The following is a 21,451-nucleotide window of genomic DNA, read 5'->3' as shown; positions in this document are numbered from 1 at the left end:
TTTTTTCTTCCCCTCACTGATCTTTACTCACTCCTTTCTGGTCATACCAGACCCCTTTGGAGTTCCTCAAAAATGCAGCCCTCTGGTCTGGACTATGCTTCTTTTCCACTCAGATCTGTTTCTAGATCTCTACTAAGATGTCACCTAGAAGAGGACTTCTCTGACCACATATGCAATGTAGCACTGCTTTCATCGACCTCTATACAAAATAGCATCTTTGTTCCCTTTCCCTGCCTTAGTTTCTTCTTAATATACATCACTACCAGAAATAATACGGACTTGTTTAGTTGGCCCCCGCCCCAAGCTCCTGTCCCTAAAGAAAAAGTATAAATTCCACAAGAGCAGCAACTTGGCTTTTGTTCAGTGCTGTGACCCCAATCCCTTAGAACAATGGCTGGCACGAGCAGACATTGCTGTAAATTTGTTGAATGACTAAAGTGGTATAATCCTAAACATTCATTAGGTCAGTTGTCTGGGAAATAAGATGACATTTCAAAAGTACAAAGAGCGATGAGACAAGAGTAGAGACAAATGGTTTATTTGGTAACAAGGAGTAAAAAGGAATTCTTGATTCCTCTTCTCGCCTTTGGCGCCTGAAGTGAAATGTGATAGTCAAATAGACAGCAACACACACAGAAATCCCTCACAGTCCCTGATGACAGAAATGCAAAAATGCCCATCACACGACTTGCCATTACTGTTTTCTAGACAGAAGTGCCAGCTGCTGTGCTTTCCGGGGCATCCGTGGTGGCTACATTCTCCTTCTTGTCTTCAGGTTTCATGGCAGGAAACAGAAGCACTTCCTATAGGAGAGAGAATGGATTCTGAAGCTAAGAAGCAGTTTTCCCTGCCCATCCACCCACTTCTTCCTGCCCCTGGTTACTGTTATCACCAAAACCCGGAGATTTGTGTTGTTTCATTTCACTTTAGTCCCTCTCAGTTACACACAATGGAGAAGAAATGCACAACTAAAGGATCCCGCATGCTGCAACTAAGACCCAGATCCAGATAAATAAATATTAAAAAGAAAAATGCACAGCACTGCCTAGGTCACAGTATCAAAGAATAAACAGAGGTTCTCTCCAAATGATTTCTTCATCTGTAAATATGAGGATAGCAACAGTTTTTACGTGTCACAGGCTGACTTAAGTTAAATGAGGTAATGCATGTAGACGGCTCAGGATGTTCCCTAGATCCTTAAGAAATGCAAACAATTGGTATTTCTTCTGCCTTAGGTAGAAAACCCTAAATTTTGTACAATCAGATGCTCTGACCGTCCTCCTGTGAAGTCACAGGTAACCTCTCGGCCCGCCCCTCCTCCCAGCCCAGCGCCCGTTCCTTGTGCTCCAGGCCCACCACACCCCGCCTCCGACACTGGTGCACACAGCGGTGCTCCTTCAGGGCTGCGTGTACCTTGATGTTATTGGAGTCTGTCAGAAACATGGTGACGCGGTCGATGCCCATGCCCCAGCCGCCCGTGGGGGGCAGCCCGTACTCCAGGGCGGTGCAGAAGGTTTCGTCTATGAACATGGCCTCGTCATCGCCAGCGGCCTTGGCCTAGAGACAGAACCACACAGTGACACTGGTCTAGGCTGCGCCGCTCTGGCGTCTGAGTGAGCAGGTGGAAACTATCAGAGGCATTTCCATCCCAGGGCTGCTCTGGACACCCAGCACGTGCTGGAAACTGGCTTCCCAGGAACTCAAGGACGGAGCCATTTCTTTCGAAGATCTGAAGGTCAGGACTGATGAACCCTACCTCAGAACATATGCGAACTTCTCTGCCAAATGGAAATACCTCCACTGCCTGGGGCTCTGCGAGTCCAGTGAAGTTAATTTTCAGAGACTGACAATTCCCAACAGTGTCTCTCCCACTTCCTGAACCACCCATCAGTGGCAACGCTAGTGCAGGCAGCCTGTGGGTGCTTTGTCTTCCCATCCCCAGGCCACCTCAATAAACATACCATCTAAGAAAAGGTAACGTCCTCGTCAACACAAGTGTCACACTCCCCCCACAGACCATCACGCCTGAGCTCCATTTATATAGAAGTTCTAGGGCCAAAACTGGTCAAGTTCTCCATCTTGAGCTGTGACTTCCTCCTGTGAGGCCTGTGGCTTTCAGCCTTCATTTCTGTTCCGTCAGCAGGAGCTGCAGCCCGGTATCTTCTGGTGAGCGGGCACACGCTCCCTCCTTACCTTGGCCTGTTCTTCAAAGAGCTGCCGCTGTCGCACAGGGTCGTTCAGCTCAGTGTAGGCATTGCATATTTCCTTCTTCATGACAAACAGCTCAAAGCGCTCAGTCAGACCCTCTTTAGAGCGGTGCCTGGGGACAGAAGGCCACCGGGGAGGTTGAATACACAGAACATGTGGCATAAGCACAAGAACTCCTGAAATCTGGTTGACTCAAAACTGTTACTGGCTGTGACCCGAAGCCTGTATGCATCCTCAGCACTGAATCGTTCGCTACATTATCGAGGATGGTTAGAGACAAGGAAGCTTAAATTATCTTACAACAAACCTATGCAGTAGACTGGGACCCCGAACCAAACCCGCCCTATTCATGCCCTGCCACACTGACTCCGGGCTGCCTGGATGACTTGCTCTGGCCTGTGGGACATCAGAGGCTTGGTGGGACTTTGCACACCAGGATTTATTCTTTCAGAATGATTCCACTTGCAGCCCTGGCTCTGCTGCCAGAGAAGAGGCTCTGGAGGATGAGAATCCCCTACGGGGGGATGCAAGGCACCCTGGCTGAGTTGCCAGGTGAAAAAAGCTACTTGAACACATAGGGCAGAAAGACAACCCTATGAACCCCCACACTCGAGAATAAACTACTTTATGTCGCTAAGTTCTGAGATTATCACGGAGCAACTGGTAACTGTGACACCGCACTCTGTCTTACCATTTGGCCAGAGGGCTCATTATCTGTGGGTGATCACAGATGAAGGTAGGATTGATGCACGTCACTTCCAGGAACTCCCCGACAAGCTGAAGGAGAAAGCAGAGCACAGCTAGAGTCCTTCTAAATGGCATTTTGATTGGCTCAGTCCTGATGGCAGAGGACTCAGCTCCTATCCACATCTGCTGCTACAGGAGTTTACCTTAAGCTGCTCAAAGCTTGGTAAGGATTAACTAAGGTAACAAACGTTAACTATTTGGCAGAGAGCTTAGTACAGCAGGAATTTAAAACTTGTTCTCTCGTTTCTCTCTTTAGAGCTTTCCTGTGAAGCCGGGGAAGTTAATTCTCTACAGCAGAGTTCTCCTTCACAGGGAGCAGGGGGCATTACCAGTGGATGCGGGCATCTACTGTCAGTGCCTGGCCTCTCACCTTATCAAGGAGCCTGGCAGTGGTCCGGGGTGGAGGGCACTCGACATCTTTTGCCACACAGATATCATCAAGAATTCTGCGAGTTTCTGTAATACAAACATACAAGTTGGGATAGAGGACATCACACCATTGTACTACCCCATTATAAGAACTGCATGGGGAATTCTAGTCCTGACCTAATCTAATTCAGAGCTGAACAGGAAGGAGGGCCCTACAACTGGAGGAGTGCATCCTTTACCTTCAGTTTCGAAGAGGTTCGTTTCTGGCAGTTTCATGCCCAGGGCTTTCTCAAGCTCTTCTATCATGCTGATTTTTCGGAAAGGCGGGGTGAAGTCAATCTCATAGGCTTGGCCTTCTGGGCCATCTGGATGGTAGGTGACCTTGTAACTGCCTGTAATGTGTTTCACCATCCCTGGGAAAGAAATGTGTCATTTAAAGAGGATCAACAGGAAGTCCAATTGAAGGCAGCACATCAGTCCTCCAGACAGGTTGGGAAAGACAAAGGGAGCAGGAAGGGGTCACCTGAAATCATCTTCTCTGTGATTTCCATGAGATCATGATAGTCGGCATATGCCATGTAGAATTCACAGGTGGTGAACTCAGGATTGTGAGTCAAATCAATTCCTTCATTCCGGAACTGGCGTCCAATTTCATAAACCCGGTCGATGCCACCAACCACCAGCATCTAATAACACATGGTCATGGTCATGGTCATGGCAGCTAATCTTGTCTGGCTGGGGAAAGTTTCTGTCTACAAAGGTTGTAACTTGGTTTTCACAGCTCAAGCCATGCTTTCAAAGGTCTCTACCCAAATGCTGAGTGCCCTACTCTCTTCAGGTCTTAGTGGATAATTATAATTCACTCTGGCTGCCCAGGAACACTGAACACTCTTCCTTTGTCTGCGGTGTCCATCTTGTGTGAGCTTCCACAAGAAGCCTCTTGGGGGTCAGGGTGCAGGCACATGACCCAAGCTCCCCAGTCAGACCCATCTGTAAGACTTCCACGTGCAAAGAGGATGCAGACATAGTACAGAATCTCCTCTGGTGAAGGGGGCCAGAGGTATCTGGCTTACAAAGGTAGTAACTGTAGAGGTCCTAATGGCAATGACCTGTGCCTCGCACCATGCTTATGAGCTGTGGTAAATTCCCAAATGGAAGATACTGGGTTCTTCATGGGGACAGCCCTTTGATATGATTCAGAACCATTCCTAATTGTGTGGTCTCCAAGCCCAATTCTCTGATCCTCCTGGAAATCATGAGCTTTCTTGTATATTTGGGTACATTTTTCTTTTACTTAAACACTGTAACAGTTTTTGTTGTTTGCAACTAATGACATAGTCTTTGATATTTATTCCGGTGATTTGAGGATATTTCCAACTTTCAGGCAGAGATTCAATTCATTCTTCAACAAAAGACTAAAATCAGATTTAACATAAGAATTATAAACTTAAAAAGTATTATGGGAAACAAAGTAGGTTAGGAAGATCTGTCCATCTAGGAAAGACACTCCCTTTACCCTAGAGAAGGCTCTACTGATCCTACAGATAAATTCCAGAAATGTAACATTCACAAATCTGACATTTAGAACATTTTTGTTGTTCTACCCTCACTGTTCCTCTTATTTCTGACTGTACCTGTCTAGCCAATGTTTTTCAGCCTTCTGCTTCTCTAAGGACACAGGGCATCTTTTATTGATTACCTTATGGTAGAGTTCCGGAGCAATTCTCATATATAAATTCATGTCCAGCTCATTGTGGTAGGTGATAAAAGGCTTGGCCACAGCTCCCCCTGGGATGATGTTCATCATGGGAGTTTCAATCTAAAAGAGAGGAAAAAATGTTTAGTTCACAGACAGAACTCCTCTAGTTTGAGAGGATGGCTCATGCTTTGACTGTGATAGTCTATTATATCCCAAGTAAAAGTTAAGTTCAATAGTAATGTGCAGGTGCTTGACAAAAAAGTAGAGCTAGCCTGATTTTCTAGAATAGTGTCTCTTTCTATTAATACCAAACACCATTAACAGTATCATAAACTTTCACAAGCTGTCAGTGGGACTCTAAATGGGTATGCCCTTTCTTGAGTTCAATTTGCAGCATTTATTAAAAATGTAACGTCTTATATCCTTTGACGTAAATCCACCACACAGAAACACTCATACATGTGCACAAAGATGTTCACTAAAATATTATCAAACAAAATCAGAAACTTAAACTATCAAGAGAGGAAATAATTATGAAGCATCAAAAAAGAACACACACACAGGGACGTGCAAAGGGTCCTAGAATAGTTGGGGGTGGAGAGGTCCATTATAATTTATACAATATGACTTAATTTATGTTTAAAACAAAAAGTAAAATCCTTCTAAAACATTTACACAGGTACCCCATCGGCAACATGCATCAGTATGTATATAAATACACACAGTAAATGGCAAGAAAGGATACATATTCAAATGCACGTTTGGAGAGAGAAATTAGTTGGGAAAAAATGAAAGGGGACTTTCAGTTTTGCTTCTACTTACTTCTTTATTGTCTGAATTTGTTTTACGGTATCATGTACTATGTTTCTCACACAATTAGAAAATATTGAAATTTTTTTGTTCTAAAATTCTTCCTAAACAACATCTTTCAGTTTAAAGAAGTTGAATTAAAATTAAGAAAAATATTTTTAATTCTACAAAAAAGCAAAACGAGTTGGCAACACATTGAACATGGCATTATTAGCACATGGCTGGCCCTCTACTTTGTTCATTATCTTAGAAGTCCTGTCCTGCCTTCCAAATTGGGGCACTAAATAAGTAAAGTGGAACCAAGACACTGGCAAGAAAGAGGACTTTTCATTGAGCATGAAGCTTACTGACACAGGATGTGCCTGTGGGGAAGGGAAGGGAAGGACGAGTAAGAGGCAAGCACAGCAAGGCAGCTCATGTCAGGTAAGAACTCTCCATCACCTCTAGGAATCCCAATTCATCCAAGAAACTTCTTATATACGTGATGATCTTAGAGCGGATGATAAATTTCTGCCTCACAAAGTCATTCAGGATCAAGTCCAAGTATCTCTGACGATACCGTGTTTCCTAAATGAGAAGGAACAGATAGAAATCACTGATGTGTATCATTCAATGGTGTGGTAAACTAGAGCCAGAAGGCCACAAGAAGTCACCTTGTCTTTGAGGCCGAAGTGAAGATGAGGTAACATGTGCAGGCAAGGAGACAGCAGTGTGATTTCGTAAGGGATGATGCTTAGCTCGCCCTTCTTGGTTTTCCCAGGATTGCCCTGGACTCCAATTATGTCTCCCCGGCGCAGTTTGTTGTTAATATGAATAAATTCTTCTTCAGATTTGTAATTCCTGAATGAATGGAAAATTTAACTCAGTATATAATATCCCAAATTAAAACTGACCTCTGGTTTACTTTAGAACCCTTGCTAAACTGTTACTATGAATCTAAGAAGACTCCTAGATTGAAGATCAAATGTTTGTCACAAAACCCAAGAATAGGCATCAATCTCCAGGTGACCAGAGGGTCTTTTTATTTTCCCAACCATACACCATTCCCTTTAACTTTTATTTCCTACGAGAAAAGAAGACCACATGAACCTTTGTTCTCAGTCATGTTGCTCTGGGCCAATCTAGAAAGGCCTGTAACTGGATATTTCTATATACCTGGAATTGGCCATGACTTGCAACTTGACCCCCTCTCCTCGAAGGTCATAGAAGATGAGCTTTCCTCCAGAAGCTCTTTTGGCATGGATCCTACCTAGAGAAAGAACAGCAAAAATACTGACAAAAGCTATTTCATGATATCAGTGCCAAAAAAGCTCCCTCTGCCTTTTTTACATCCAGGCAGAACATAAACTAGAGCAATTTGATTGTAGCCCGAGGCCTAAGCCCTGCCCTTTTCTTCAGGATGCTGGTTCCCATTCAAACCCGTTAAAAATGCGTAAAACTGGTTTTTAAAAGGTGTTCAGTGGATTCCCACAATGTTGGTGGCAGTGTCGTTTTCGGATCTTCCTAAATCCCCACATAAAAAGAGAAAACACACGAGATAGGGAAGGGCAAAAAGCCATGGACAAAATTTACAGCAAAATTATGTGGGAAGATATTCTCAAGAATCCCCAAATACAAGCACGGGGGAAAAACTACCATGGGCCTTAAGACCTCCACACAGGAAAAAGCTATGGGAATCAATGGGGTCTCTGACAGGTCTGAGAACTGGAAGTCTCCCCCAAAACCACAGGTATTCACTGGAACATGTGGCAGGGTTAAGTAAAGGACTGCAGCTCGCTGCCATACAAGTGAGTACAGTGGGCTGCACCAAGGTCCAGGGGATGAAGCCCTTTAGTGGAGCCCCCAAGAGCTCTCTAAATTTAACGGCAAGGGATCTCTCCTGGGACAAGGCCCCACAAAACTGAACAAGACTGAGAAAACAGAAAGTCCAACAAAAGCAAGGAAGGAGAAGAGACAGAAAACCCCAGAAAGCAAGTTGCTGTATTTCTGAACGCTTCACAAAAAACAACAGAAGAGAGACCTCAGTCAAACTAGAAAAGCTATCTGAACCAAGCTTCCTTTCTTTTAAAAAAAATATTTATTTATTTGGCTCTGTCAGGTCTTAGCTGTCGCATGCGAGGTCTTTAGTTGCAACATGTAGGATCCAACCAGGGATTGAACCTGGGCCTCCTGCGTTGGGAGCAGAGTCTTAGCCACTGGATCACCATAGAAGTCGCCTGAGCTTCCTTTTAATATTCAGGGAAAAAAAAAAATCTCACATTTAAAAGAAAAAAACAAAACATCACAGCAGAGCTCTCTTGCCTGCTCGTGTGCATCTCTTACAAGCATCTTATATTAATAAATCTATTTCTTGCCTATCAAAAAGAAAAAGAAGCAAGGTCAAACACCAATATTAAATTTAGAAACAGAGAAACAAGAATAACATCTCCACAGACAATGAAAGCACTTGAGAAAGACATGTTCAGGAAAAAGCAAAAAATTCCACTTCACAATCTTAAAAACATTTGAATATGATACAAAATATGAAAGAACACAAATCAGAGTTAGAAAAACTAAGAAATGAGATGGCATGAAAAAATTAGAAAATAAAGTAAAAAAACCATCTCAGAAATGAGGCCTAAATTAAAGAGTGAATAAATACAACAGATAATGCCTTAAGACAATCTGGAAAAGAGGATAAAATTAAAAAAATCAAAGTATAAAAAGAGATAAAAAGATATTTGACAAGATATAGAATACAAAAAAACCTATATTCAAGAAAAATTTCCTAAAAAGACATGACAATATGTATTTACATGGCACACTGTGTACCTAAATATACTGACCCAGACTAACATCAAGATATATTTTAGTAAAATCACTGGATGTGAAGAAAACGAAATTTGGGGGGGCATATAAGTATTGGCAGGGGTTCTCTTTAGGTGGTGGGATTATGGATAATTAAACCTTTCTTTCTTTGCTGCTCTGAATGTTTTAACATTTTAAATTTTCTACAACTGGTAGTTTTATATAGAAATATTTTTTGGGGGGTATAAAGACAAGATTTAATTATTTTTTGAATTAAGGAGAAGATCCTACACAAAATTAGAGTGCTCTAGAAATATAGTCTAGTGTATAGCAGTCTAGGAACACAGATCCGAATTGTTAGGAGCTTATTAGGGCATGGTTCCCACTGATGGAATAAAGTCTCATAAAGGACTATGAACAAGTAGAAGCACCAGGTCAGGGGTCCCCCACGAAGAATGCCCCTTCCTCTGCAGCCTTGCCACTGGAATGTAGCCTCATGTCTTAGGACTGCTCTACTTTCTGTGAATAGAAATATTGGCACCATCTCTAGGAATGTAGTCTCAGACACAAGCTCCTTGAGAGCAAGACCACCCCAGACGTTCCTTTGTGCAACTGCAGAGGCCTGCCTGCTGTGGGAGCCCAGCAAACTGCCAGGGAGTCTTCCTACCTGCCACCTTTAAGGTGATGTCAGTCAGGTGGTCCCCAGGCTGCAGGTGACTGTATTCTTGGATGAAGTGAGTGAGCGAGATGTCCACATGGAACTTGTGTGGGTATGGATCTTCCCCATTGACCTTCAGCTGGTGGATCGCTTGGCTTCGGATTTTGAAGTATTGCTGTTAAAAAAACAAAAGAGCTTCTGAGAAGTTGAGCCCGGTCAGACCAGTGGCCGGTCTAGCGGAGTTCAGTATTCTGCCTCAGAGGGGCCCCAATACAGTGAGGTTTCTTTAATCAAGCACTCCCCAGCCTTGAAATCAAGGATTGGCTATGGAGTGAGATTTGCACTTAAATATGCAGGGTGGCCAAATAGGCCAAATATATAGCTGGGAATAAAGACTAGAATTCCAAAATGCAAGATATGACAAAAAGAAAAATCACATTTCTGTCTAAAATAAGTTTCTCTTTTTCAGCAGCAGGGCGGTCCCCAGCAGTGGAAGCTCAGAGACCTAACCACTGGACTGCCAGGGAATTCACTAAAACAGTAAGTTTAATTGGTGTAGGTGGTACTGGTTACCACTTCTGGAGACACATCTGCGTGGTGAGTCACTTATCCTCCTACTTTCCTATCCCTGGTCACACACACCAGACTTTTCCCCAAGGCACGCCCATGGGCCTGGAGGTATGAAAAAACAGAATATTATGAATCAGGGGTCAGCAAACATTTTCTGATGCAACTACTCAACTGTTGCAGTGTGAAAGCAGCCTTGAGACATGTAAACAAATGGGCATGGCTGTGTTTCAACTCAATTTTACTTATAGAACTAGGGAGGAGCGAGAGGGGTGGTGGTGGCTTTGGCCTGTGGGCCACGGTTTGCCAATCTCTCAGCTAAAGTAAACCCCCCAGCCCACCTCTAGGGAGAGATTTTCTCTAGGGTTGCTATAAGATCCAGCTAACTCCAAGGAGGATCAGCTACTTACTTGGAAGTATTGGATTCTCTAGAATGTTAAGCAAGAAAAGACAAGAAAAATGCGCAGGGCCCGTGCCTTTAACCAGATGGAGTGGTGGGCCCCCCTCATCAATCCCAGTGCCTGTCCCGGTTCCTGTTTATCCCCCAATCACTGGTCCCTCCTACTGTCTAGTCCCGGGGAATCTGCCCTAAGTCCCATCAGAAGCTGCCCTGAGCCCAGGGAGGGCGGTGGTCCCAAGAACTCACATTTGGGTCCAAGCTCTCCTCCTCCGCAGCCGCGCCGTCGTCAGCGCTGTGATTGGCGGCGGCAGTAGCCGCCTGACTCAGTTGCTTCTCACTGAGCTCCTTCTGCTTGGCCTCCTTCTCCGCTAGTTTCTTCTCAGCTTTCAGGCGTCTCTTTAGCTCACTGTCAGGAAGATGAAAGCGTTCAATGTAACAGGTGCCTGAAGAGTCCCCTATGTTCTGCCCTGTCACCAATTACCAAAAATATCAACTGCCCGGGGAAACTCTTGCCCAGTTCCACACCCCCCATGGTTATCTCTTAGTTACTAAACTCTATACATGAAATATACAGGGGAAAAAATCAACTTAGAAAGTCCAGGGAGACACTCCTCTGACAGTCTCTCCCCCAGCATTAATCAATGCATTGACGTGACCCTCAGCATTGGCCTCCCTTTCCCCAGAGGAGCCGGACTTTGACAACAAATTGGATAGATAGTGTACAAAGCAGCATGGTGCAGGGGATAATACGCCACCTCTGGAGCCAGCCTGCCTGGGACTAAAACCTGACTTGGTGTGCCTGAGCAAGTCACCCAATCACTCAAGTTACTCCTTTAAAATAATAATAGACACCTTCCTCCCTAAATGTTGTGAGGGTTGAAACATACACAAAGAGATGATCTCCATCCCTAGCATTTAACTGCATTCTTTAATTAAGCATGCAAATGAGAACTATTCTTGGTATTCCCCCACTATCTTAACTCTTCACACCCTGCCTCAAGGACAGAAATTTTACAGATGTGGATTAAATTTCTGGTCAAATCTCTCACTATCCAAACTCTTTTGATACTTGTTACCTGAGACTCAGAAACTAAAGCCGTTGGTACAGCTGATTTAAATGACTTGAAATCTTGCTATCTGACCCCGGAAACCAAACAGATTTGGGCAGAGACGGATACCCCCATTGTTCTTTCAAACCACCCGTGTTAAATGAATTCTATAATAATGAACCATGGCAAATGATCCCTAGTCGTGCTTCCTATTGTTTGGTTTCAAGGCACATTCTTAATTATATATAAGTTTAGAATAACTCAATTTAAAAAACTAAATGGAGATTTGAAATGACCATCTTTTAAGTAAGAAAACTGACTCTGAGGGCCCCAAAGTGTCTCTGGATATAATCTGTTTTGTATCAGTTGTGAAGTTGCGTTTCCAGAACAATGTGCTAGATTTATTGTGCTGTCATTCAGTCATCGAGCATCTAAGCCTATTTGGTTCTTCCTAGCATTAACATAATAAGCCTGTTTACCATTCAACTGGCTTTTGCCATTTAAATCAAATCAGCAAAAGGATTATCCAAAAAGGTTCTAGGTATAAGAACTAAGACTAGAAACCAAATTAATCTCAAGCAAATAAATTCCAGAAAGATAGGGAAGGGAAAATAATCTATGTTAGAAATTCTTTATTCATACAAGGGTTTTGTTCTCAGCACTGTTCTTGCATAAGACCTAAACGTCATCTCAAGAATTTATGGAGTGAGAATTTCAATTTATTAAAGAGAAACTGAGAAAGGACTATTGGTTTGAGTAGTAGGTAGCGGGGCTGTTTACTTGGCAACAAGTCCAAAACTCAGCCAGACTCTTTACAGATAAGAAACTAATTAAGAAGGACTTTTGCTCCCAGAGCAATAAAGAAGGTAAAGGGCACCAACCTTCTTTTATCAGAAAGTGGCTTGTCCTTGTGAATCGTTGTGAAAGGAGCAAGTTGACACAGGCGCAGCTCCCTCTGCCCCCACTGTGCCCAGGAGGTTTGGCGCAGGGACCCCCTAAAAAGCCTTACAGCGGCTTGCGTCAACATGGCAGAATACCCTGGAACCACCTAAGAATGATTACCACCACCTAACAGGAAACAGAGATGTGGTGTCAGATGGGACAGGCAGTACAATATACCCCCAGCCAGCACTCCTACTGTTATGGGTTGGGTGGGGGGGAGAAGGGGAGGTTACACAACCTTTCAGTGTCCCATTTTATGCAAGACCCTCTCAACTGACAGCAACCCTGTAACACTCACTGTGCTACACGTGTAACTGACTACGTTCTCAGCCCTGGCTATGGTAAGATGCCGTTTATATGGGGTCACAAGTCAATAAGTCAATCAATGGTTTACAGGTAGAAATGATCACAACATTCTAGAAAATAGGAGACAGGACATGAGGCAGTGTTTCTCAAGTTCCTGACATGCAGTTTCTCTCCTGGAGATGAGACACCTAGCCACAAAGATGGTAATGTGAAGCATACAAAACATCATCATCAACTGCCAACTCTAAACGAAGCTAAAAACAAGCCGCAAAAGCACCTGAGTCAAAGAGAAGACTTGTTTGGAGCTCTAGGAATGAGAAGAAAAGGAGAATTTCAGGAAGTCTTGGGACTACATTAAGTATATACATTAACATTGGAAGGCAACACAATGACAGAGATCATGTTCTTCACTGCATTAAAATGAGTGAGGCCTTAACTGAGTCACCTGGCAGGCAGCTTGCTTTTAAACTTGGAGACAATAACTGGCATACAATGGTGCTCACTAAAGATTCTGACAAAGGAAGTTCCAAGAATAATTAAGACACAGAAGTAAAAATATGCACTAAGGCAGCCATTAAATGCAAGAAACTAACTTTTCTCCGATGCCTCTGGAACGGTACTATATTTATGTACTATCTTTGGGAGTATTGAGCAATTAGTCACTCTTATCACTGCCTAGGTTCTATGAAGGACTCCGGCTGAGGAATGCAGTATTAAAAGAATACAAGGGACAATCGGTGGAAGAGCAGCCAATCTTAATTCGTTTATATTTACCTTTATACTCCAAGGATTTGGGGTGATTAACAAAGATACTTCCAGCAGTGCTAAGTGCAGCTTGGTGTACTCGGCTAAATAAGGCAGTCCATACTGCTGGAGATTGGTGATTCACTCAATTCTCACAGATCCTCTGACCAACCCATAAAGATAGCTGTACGACAGTTTCAGAATGATCCCTTTAACACAAAAGGTTCAGAATGGCCTTGGCAAGGCCAAGGAAAATCTGAAGGTCCTTCTGAAGAGCTGGGTATTTATCATTTCTCCGACTTCTTTAACGGGGCGTGGCACAATAAAGCATTTCTCCGCGAAAAGAGTAAATGTCGCTCTTCTCCGTGGCCGCCCAGCTCTCCGCATTCTCTTACTCTAGGAGCACGACAGACAGGAGGGACCCAACCAGCGAGGCCCTCGGGCAGCTTGGGGGATGTAGCTTCGGGGCGCAGCGCCTGCGTCCCAACGTGTTCATAACCACGAGAACCAGCAGCAAGGGCCCAGGCACAGCCGTCCCGGCTGGAGCCTCGAGGCGCTTCCTAGTCCAGACTCTCCGATCGCATAATGACCCGCAGCGACACTTACTTTTTGCTCAGTTTCGGCTCGCCGCAGTCCACTTTAACTTCACCCGCCTGCACGTCAGCCATCTTCCCCGAGGGCCGGACCTAAAGAGGACGGGGGGTCGCACGGCGACTTCCAGGTCAAGGTCAGAAGCCCCGCCTCTTCCGGGGAAGGGGAGGCGGGGCACTGTTCGCGCGCAGCTAATGCGCAGGCGCATTACGGGGCCTCGCGCCGGCGTCCCCTGGCGTGTTAACTGAATCCCCGCAGTTCCCTGTTCGTCAGGCGCTCGCAAGGGGGCAGCTTTTTCCGGTGCCCCGGGCGAGCTATGGCGGAGGCGATGGATTTGGGCAAAGACCCGAATGGACCCACTCATTCCTCGACTCTGTTCGTGAGGGAGGATGGCAGCTCCATGTCCTTTTACGTGCGTCCCAGCCCGGCAAAGCGCCGGCTCTCGACGCTCATCCTGCACGGCGGCGGCACTCTGTGTCGCGTTCAGGAGCCCGGGGCCGTGCTGTTGGCCCAGCCCGGGGAGGCGGCGGCCGAGGCCTCGGGCGAGTTCATCTCCACGCAGTACATTCTAGACTGCGTGGAGCGCAACGAGAAGCTCGAGCTGGAGGCCTACCGTCTGGGCCCGGCTCCGGCAACCGACCAGGCCCCAGAGTCGAAGCCCGGGGTCCAGGACGGGGGCTCCGCGACGGCGGCGGCGGCGGCAGCGGCGGAGGAGCCTGAGCTGCAGTCGCAGGCGGGGCGGATGGTCTTCACGGACGCGGACGACGTGGCCATCTTGACCTACGTGAAGGAACATGCCCGCTCGGCCAGCTCCGTCACGGGTAACGCCTTGTGGAAAGCGATGGAGAAGAGTTCGCTCACCCAGCACTCATGGCAGTCCATGAAGGACCGCTACCTGAAGCGCCTGCGGGGCCAGGAGCACAAGTACCTGCTGGGGGAGGCCCCCGTGAGCCCCTCCTCGCAGAAACTCAAGAGGAAGGCTGAGCAAGACCCGGAGGCTGCTGATAGCGGGGGTGAGGTCCGCGGTCACCTGTTTGAGCTGAGGGCGGGGGCGTTTCCCCCTCCGCGGGGAGTCCATGTGGGCGTCTTTGGTGGCATCGCCCGGCCTCTCTCCCTAACCCCCTTTGCCGTCCGGGTGAAGTTTGCATCATTTTGTAATCTCTCTTTAAACGTCCGGGTAAAGTTAGCATCATTTTGTAATCTCTCTTTAACGTCCTTTTCTCATAACTGGGGTATTGACATGGCCCGAGATTCAAAAGAGGCAGAAAGAGCCTGTGGAAAATTCTCCCGCCTCTCCTTTCTTTTCCCACCAGCTATCCCGTTTTTTCCCCCCAGAGACAACCTGCATCTTGGGTATCTTTTCAGAGATATTTCACAGACCCGTTTTAAACAGTGTTTCTCATGGCTTTAGTAGATTCAGTATAAGCCAGTTTTAAAGCCATGCCAGTCCAGTTTATTTTAATATCTTGGCTTAAATGAATGCATATTCACAGAAGAAGGTTCTCGTCTATTGGAAGCAGCTTCCTAGTTTCGCTCGGGTGAAGTGAGTTTCTAACGCAGTTGAACTGAATATTGGTTTTCCCGCGTGGTTAGGACACAGGGTAGCTGTTGAGATGCTTCTCTCTGACATAATTGGTATTGAGCTTAAGCCGTCGGACACTTTCGTTTCAGTCATGCTTCCTCCACTTAACGTCTCTGCTTGTGTGACTATTATGCATAACAGTTGAAGTCTGGGGAGGTAAAATCTATTTTCTCGTGTTCAGTATGCTTAGTAGGAGTTTTGTTTTGGTAAAGTGACACTTGAGATTCATTAAACAGATCATTTGAGTGCCAGACTCTTACCTGCTGGGTTGTAACAGTATATAAAACTCCCTGCAGTCATGGAGCTTAAAATGCTAGCTGGGCAGTGGTGAGTGCCATCAGTTCAGTTGAGTCGCTCAGTCGTGTCCGACTCTTTGCATGGACTGCAACTCGCCAGGCTTCACTGTCCATCACCAACTCCACCTACTATAGAAAAAAAGGTAAGGGCTGGAGAAGAGGTTGTTTTCTAACGGTAAGAGGGGAAGTTCACTGTCATAAGCTCATACTTGAGCAGAGATCAAAGGAAGTGAAAGAACTAGGCAGGTGGTTATTTGAGGAAGAATGTTCCAGATTTTGGGGGTATTGAGTGCAAAGATCCTGAGGTGGAGTATGGCTGTTGTGTTCTTGGAGCAACAGAGATCAGTGTGACTGGGATGGAGTAAGGAAGAGGGAGAATTCCTGGAGAGAGGAAAGGGCTATGTGTATGGGTGAAGGAGATCATATGTATATTATAAATACATATATTTATATGTAAATCAGTGATGTGGAGATGACTGGTAGACCAATTGGAACTTGGGATGAAATTAAGCTGGACTCACCTTATGCAGTGTTTTGATGTTAAGATATTTATATATAAAAGTTAAGATCCTATAATGACCAGGAGAGGATGTGGATGAATAGCCTTTTTAAAAACAGTTGTGTGTTGTTATTTCTGTGAAGCCAGGAAGACTAAGAAAAAAACTTATACATTTGATTACTTAAAATTTAAAGCTTTTCATGATAAAGTCAGAGGGCAGATTGGAAAAATATTCCCAATACATTGCAACAGAGCAAGTTTCCTTAGTGTTCACAGGGCTTGCTGAAGTTAGTAAGTAAAAGAAAAACTAGTAGAAAAATGAGCAAAGGAAATGGAACAGGAAGTTTTCAGAAGAGGGAATAAATAAATGGCTAATACATTGCGGAAATGTAGTTATTAAATAAAAGTAAATTAGACTCTGATCAGTGGACCAGTACAAGCCATAACCTGGGCTTCTGACCCATGGAAACTGAAGTAGTGTGTGTGGTTGTGTTTTTTAGAAAAGTAAATCAGAGCAAGGCAATGTCATATTTTATCTGTTAATTATTTCAGGATGTATCTCTAAAATATAAGGCTTCTTTTTAAAAATTTATATGTTTGACTTATTTTGAGGTACAGTTAGGTATTTAATTTTTTTTATGGTGGTAAAATAACACGTTAGATAAAATTTACCGTTCTAGCAGTTTTTAAGTGCTCCGTTCAGTAGCACTAAGTATGTTCACATTGCGATGCAGTCGTCACCGCCATCCATCTCTAGAATTATTTTCATCTTCCAAAACTGAAATTCGTACCCATTAAACACCAGCCCCCCGTTCCTCCCTCCCCCTGGCAATCACCATTCTGTTTTCTGTCTTTATAAATTTGATCTCTCTAGGTACCTCATGTAAGTGCAGTCATAATGTATTTGTCCTTTTGTGTCTGGCTTATTTCATTTAATATAAATGAAAGACTTATTTTCAAAGCTTATCTATGTTGTAGCATGTGTGAGAATTTTGTTCTTTTTAAGGTTGGATGATATTCCACTTTACGACCACATTTTGTATATCCATTCATCCATTGATAGACACTTAAGTTGCTTCCACATCTTGGCTATTGTGAGTAATGCTGCTCTGGGATGGGTGTACTAATATCTGTTTGAGACCATGCTTTCATTTTGTTTATATATTTATTTATGTTTTCAAAAGTGGAATAGCTGGGTCATATGGTAATTATATGTTTAATATTTTGAGGAATTGCCATACAAGTTTTCCAGTTAGGTATTTTCATACATGTATAGATTTGTGTAATCATCACCATAATCAGAATACAGAACAGCTTCATTGCAAAACTCCCTCATGTTGCCCCTTAGTCAGTTTTTGTTAAGTGGAAAACAGCACAGTTAAATCCTCCGAGAACCGAGTAAAAGGAGAATAGGAAGATGTTTATTTAGCTTTATGAGGCTCTCCTTTCTGCAGATGGTGTGTAGTGGATTGTGGTAGACCCCTCAGATCTATCTTCAGCTGGGAGAGCTGTCTTATCCAAGGTTCTGTTATTTTATGCTAGCATCCAGTGACTAATCTATGCGGTGTTATTTTCTCCCTTTCCCCAATATGGTCAACTCTGAAAGGCCTTCCTTGCTCCATACTTCTCCATGGTTTCAGTTGAGGCCTTGTTGGAACTTGTTCACAGCTCAACTTCTCTCCCTGCCCGCTAGGCACTCCTTGATCAAGATGTTACATGTTAATCTCCATCTCAGAATCTGCTTCCCAGAGAACCCAGTTTATGGCACAGTTTTTTTTTGTGCAAAATCTAAATAAATATAAAGCAAAAAAATGAGTTAATCTTGAAGAGTATTTTTTATTTTACACATGAGAACTTAGGAAAATTATCACTATTTTTATTGTACAACTTTTCAGTAGCAAGCTGAAAAATTAGAAATTATTGAACATGCGTGTCTTATGTTTTTCTCACTCTCTGATCAAAAACCATTAGGAAAAAAGTGCAGCCTAACTGGTGGCCCAGAGCTAATTCTAATCTAGTGCTGTTTTCTTTAACAGAACCACAGAATAAGAGAACTCCAGACTTGCCTGAAGAAGAATTTGAAAAAGAAGAGATCAAGGAGAATGAAGCAGCAGTCAAAAAGATGCTTGTAGAAGCTACCCGTGAGTTTGAGGAGATTGTGGTATGTTAACTAGATATGAACCATTTTTTCCCTCCGTCCGTTCTCCTTTGAAAGTGGTCATCCCATCTGTCCTTTTTATACACCTGAGGCCCAGAAAGGTAAGAGAGTTCAAGATGGAGGAGGAAAACAGAAAGTGGAACTGACCCAAGCTCCAGGTACGTAGCTCGCAGAGTTGGGTAGGATGCTTGAAGGAGGGGGAGAGGGAGAAAGGGGAGAATGATTTTTCAGCAATACAAAGCATCTCACTTTGAGTACTTTGACCTATAAGATTTTCTAAGTTAAGACTGTGCATTTATCTTTTTAAAATACTTTGTGCTTCTCAGGTAAAAGTAATTTTTTAAGGAGGTTAATTTTTTTATTAAACAATTTTAGCTCTTTGTATACTTAGAGCTTTTTTAGCTCTCCATATTCAGTTAATTTCTGATACTTTGTTGGACTCCCATATTTAATCATAGTAATAGAGGAAGGCAACCATAAAATAATTTTTTAAAAATCCAAATTTTATGTGCATATTTCTCTAAGAAAAAGAATCTTGTTAATTAACTTTTCTTACTAACACCAAGAAAAATGGTTAGGTCTTAGTCTAAATCACAAAATAGTTTAAAATTCATTTAGTTTAAAGTTGGTTCATTTTTCACAAGCTTTCAGGTACTTTGACAACTCTCAAACATGGCCTACATAGGTCTTTTCTCATATAACATTCTTTGTAATGTGCCTAAATGTAGTGGAGTATGGAGGCCCTAATATATTCATACAGTAATGTTTTTTGAGTGCTTATGTGAAGGCATTGGTAAGCACTAAGGATGTAGTGATAAGCAAAATACAATTCCTGCCCTTATGGAGCTTACAACAGATAATCTAATAAATACATGTATACTCATGTATATGTTCCTATATATGCATATATTTTTTACATTCAGTGTAGCTTCTAATGTTCTTTGGAATACCATAATTATACATACACATATTTATATGTATACACATGCACACATAGACACATATATGCCCTACAGTCACACTCCTGCTTACTCTATGGCATATGTACATATGTATCGGAGAAGGCAGTGGCACCCCACTCCAGTACTCTTGCCTGGGAAACCCCATGGACGGAGGAGCCTAGTAGGCTGCAGCTCATGGGGTCGCGAAGAGTCGGACACGACTGACCGACTTCACTTTCATGCACTGGAGGAGGAAATGGCAACCCACTCCAGTATTCTTGCCTGGAGAATCCCAGGGATGGAGGAGCCTGGTGGGCTGCCGTCTATGGGGTCGCACAGAGTCGGACACGACTGAAGAGACTTAGCAGCAGCAGCAGCACATATGTATACACACATCTAGCATGACTAAATGTAAGAAGGAACATAACACAATAGAGGAACTGAAGGAAATCCAGTGGAATGAAAGGGAAAGGAGGTGGTAGTTGGGAGAGACCAGATATTTTAAGAGTAAGTGTTTGTGACTTCGTTGTTACGTACTGGTTCTATTCTTCTCTTTGTCTAGGTGGATGAGAGTCCTGATTTTGAAATACATATAACAATGTGTGATGATGATCCCCCCACGCCTGAGGAAGACTCAGAAACACAGCCTGATGAGGAAGAAGAAGAAGAAGAAGAAAAAGTTTCTGCACCAGAGGTGGGAGCTGCCATTAAGATCATCCGGCAATTGATGGAAAAGTTTAACTTGGATCTGTCAACAGTTACACAGGCCTTCCTAAAAAATAGTGGTGAGCTGGAGGCTACTTCCTCCTTTTTAGAGTCTGGTCAGAGGGCTGATGGGTATCCCATTTGGTCCCGACAGGATGACTTAGATTTGCAAAAAGATGATGAGGCTACTCGAGATGCATTGGTCAAAAAATTTGGTGCTCAGAATGTAGCTCGGAGGATTGAATTCCGAAAGAAATAATTGTCAAGATAATGGAAAAAAAAGTTGGGCAGATAAGACATTAACATTTTTTTGTGTGATCATTGGACTTCAGAAACTTTTACATTGGAAGTGACACTAATCTTTTGACCAATTTTGTTGTTGTACTGTGAGTCCTAGATTTTGTACCCAAGCAGCGTTGTGTTCAGTTCAGTTGCTCAGTCGTGTCCGACTCCTTGCGACCCCATAGACTGCAGCACACCATGCAGAGTTGTGTAGGAGGATGGAAATAAAAGAAATGGGATATGTTTCGAGCTGTTCCGGGCAGTATCAGTGTGTTTATGAAAGGAAAACCGAGAACAGAGAGATGGGTTTACATGGTAGTGATCGTTTTCTGGAGCCGAATCCCTGCTATGTTGGTGATAGGAGCTAGTCACGAAGTCAAGGAAGGAAAATTAGATAGGTCTTGTGAAAACATGAATAAAGAGCCTCTTATCTTTTGGCAGAAGCTCCTCTAGATTGTGATAGATTCCAAATCAAGAATCTAGAAATATGGAAAGATTTAATTACAAGGCCTTGAACATGGACTGTCCCAAACTCTTGTATCCCTCAGTGAGCTCTGGTTTCTGGGCTGCTTTGAAAACTCCATGTTTCTTTTGCCAGCTTAATATTTGGGAACCCTGTTCCTTGCCTGTTCTTTTCTTCGAGTCTGTGTCAGTGAAGTCTCTAGCATGGGTTTCTTTACCTGTCGTCTAGTTTTGTTTCAGACACACACTATAAGAGAGTCTCAAGAAAAGTCTTACTTACTTACTAGTAATGTGTTTTCACTTATTGAGGATAGTTTTGTGCTAAGAATTGTGTTAGATTTAAAAATTAGAGGATTAATTCCTCTCTATTGTGTTGATTTCATTGTTGAAAATAAATAGAACTTTGTATTTGAGTCTCCACAAAGTGTTTTCTTTGGCTGTATTCACAAAACCTTTTAGGTATAAAAGCTATAAAGGAGCTAACATTTTGGCTCTTAGTAATTAGAACCGATAAGAGATTCTATTTAGAGCTGATAGACCATTAGAAAGAAGCTATTTCTTCTGAATGGAGCAAAGAGAAGATCTGTGTCAAGGACTGTGAAAGATGGCATAACCAGGTGAACAGCTGAGAGCCAAAGGGGAGAGAAGT

The 21,451-nt window shown here is 43.5% G+C and overlaps 2 protein-coding genes across 12 annotated transcripts; one reads left to right on the top strand and one right to left on the bottom strand.

Moving 5' to 3' along the window:
- Positions 1 to 522: 522 nt before the first annotated feature.
- KARS1 (lysyl-tRNA synthetase 1) lies at positions 523 to 13,983 on the bottom strand. Of its 11 annotated transcripts, none has more exons than XM_081508585.1 (16): positions 13,317 to 13,983; positions 12,176 to 12,362; positions 10,492 to 10,651; positions 9,288 to 9,453; positions 6,989 to 7,082; positions 6,487 to 6,673; positions 6,275 to 6,400; positions 5,024 to 5,143; positions 3,848 to 4,010; positions 3,564 to 3,737; positions 3,326 to 3,411; positions 2,900 to 2,985; positions 2,194 to 2,320; positions 1,414 to 1,557; positions 693 to 803; positions 523 to 593 (listed from the first exon to the last, which is right to left on the bottom strand). In XM_081508585.1, the coding sequence occupies exons 2-15, from the start codon at positions 12,319 to 12,321 to the stop codon at positions 705 to 707; spliced, it is 1,878 nt and encodes a 625-aa protein (XP_081364711.1). In that variant the 5' UTR covers positions 12,322 to 12,362; positions 13,317 to 13,983; the 3' UTR covers positions 523 to 593; positions 693 to 704. The 11 variants fall into 11 exon arrangements, 8 of the variants coding, with proteins under 8 accessions (XP_081364711.1, XP_081364712.1, XP_081364709.1 ...); XM_081508586.1 differs by having other exon boundaries at positions 13,893 to 13,983; XR_014059145.1 differs by having other exon boundaries at positions 523 to 803; positions 2,900 to 3,008; positions 3,266 to 3,411.
- Positions 13,984 to 14,131: 148 nt separating this feature from the next.
- Positions 14,132 to 21,220, top strand: TERF2IP (TERF2 interacting protein). The gene is made up of 3 exons (XM_081508593.1): positions 14,132 to 14,890; positions 18,291 to 18,415; positions 19,916 to 21,220. Exons 1-3 carry the CDS (start codon positions 14,194 to 14,196, stop codon positions 20,315 to 20,317), a joined length of 1,224 nt encoding a protein of 407 aa, XP_081364719.1. The 5' UTR covers positions 14,132 to 14,193; the 3' UTR covers positions 20,318 to 21,220.
- The last annotated feature ends 231 nt before the right edge of the window (positions 21,221 to 21,451 follow it).

The sequence above is a fragment of the Giraffa tippelskirchi genome, chromosome 7 (genome assembly GCF_054371585.1).
Source record: "Giraffa tippelskirchi isolate mGirTip1 chromosome 7, T2T-mGirTip1v1.2.pri, whole genome shotgun sequence".
Classification (NCBI taxonomy): domain Eukaryota; kingdom Metazoa; phylum Chordata; class Mammalia; order Artiodactyla; family Giraffidae; genus Giraffa; species Giraffa tippelskirchi.
This window is presented reverse-complemented; position numbering and strand designations above follow the sequence as displayed.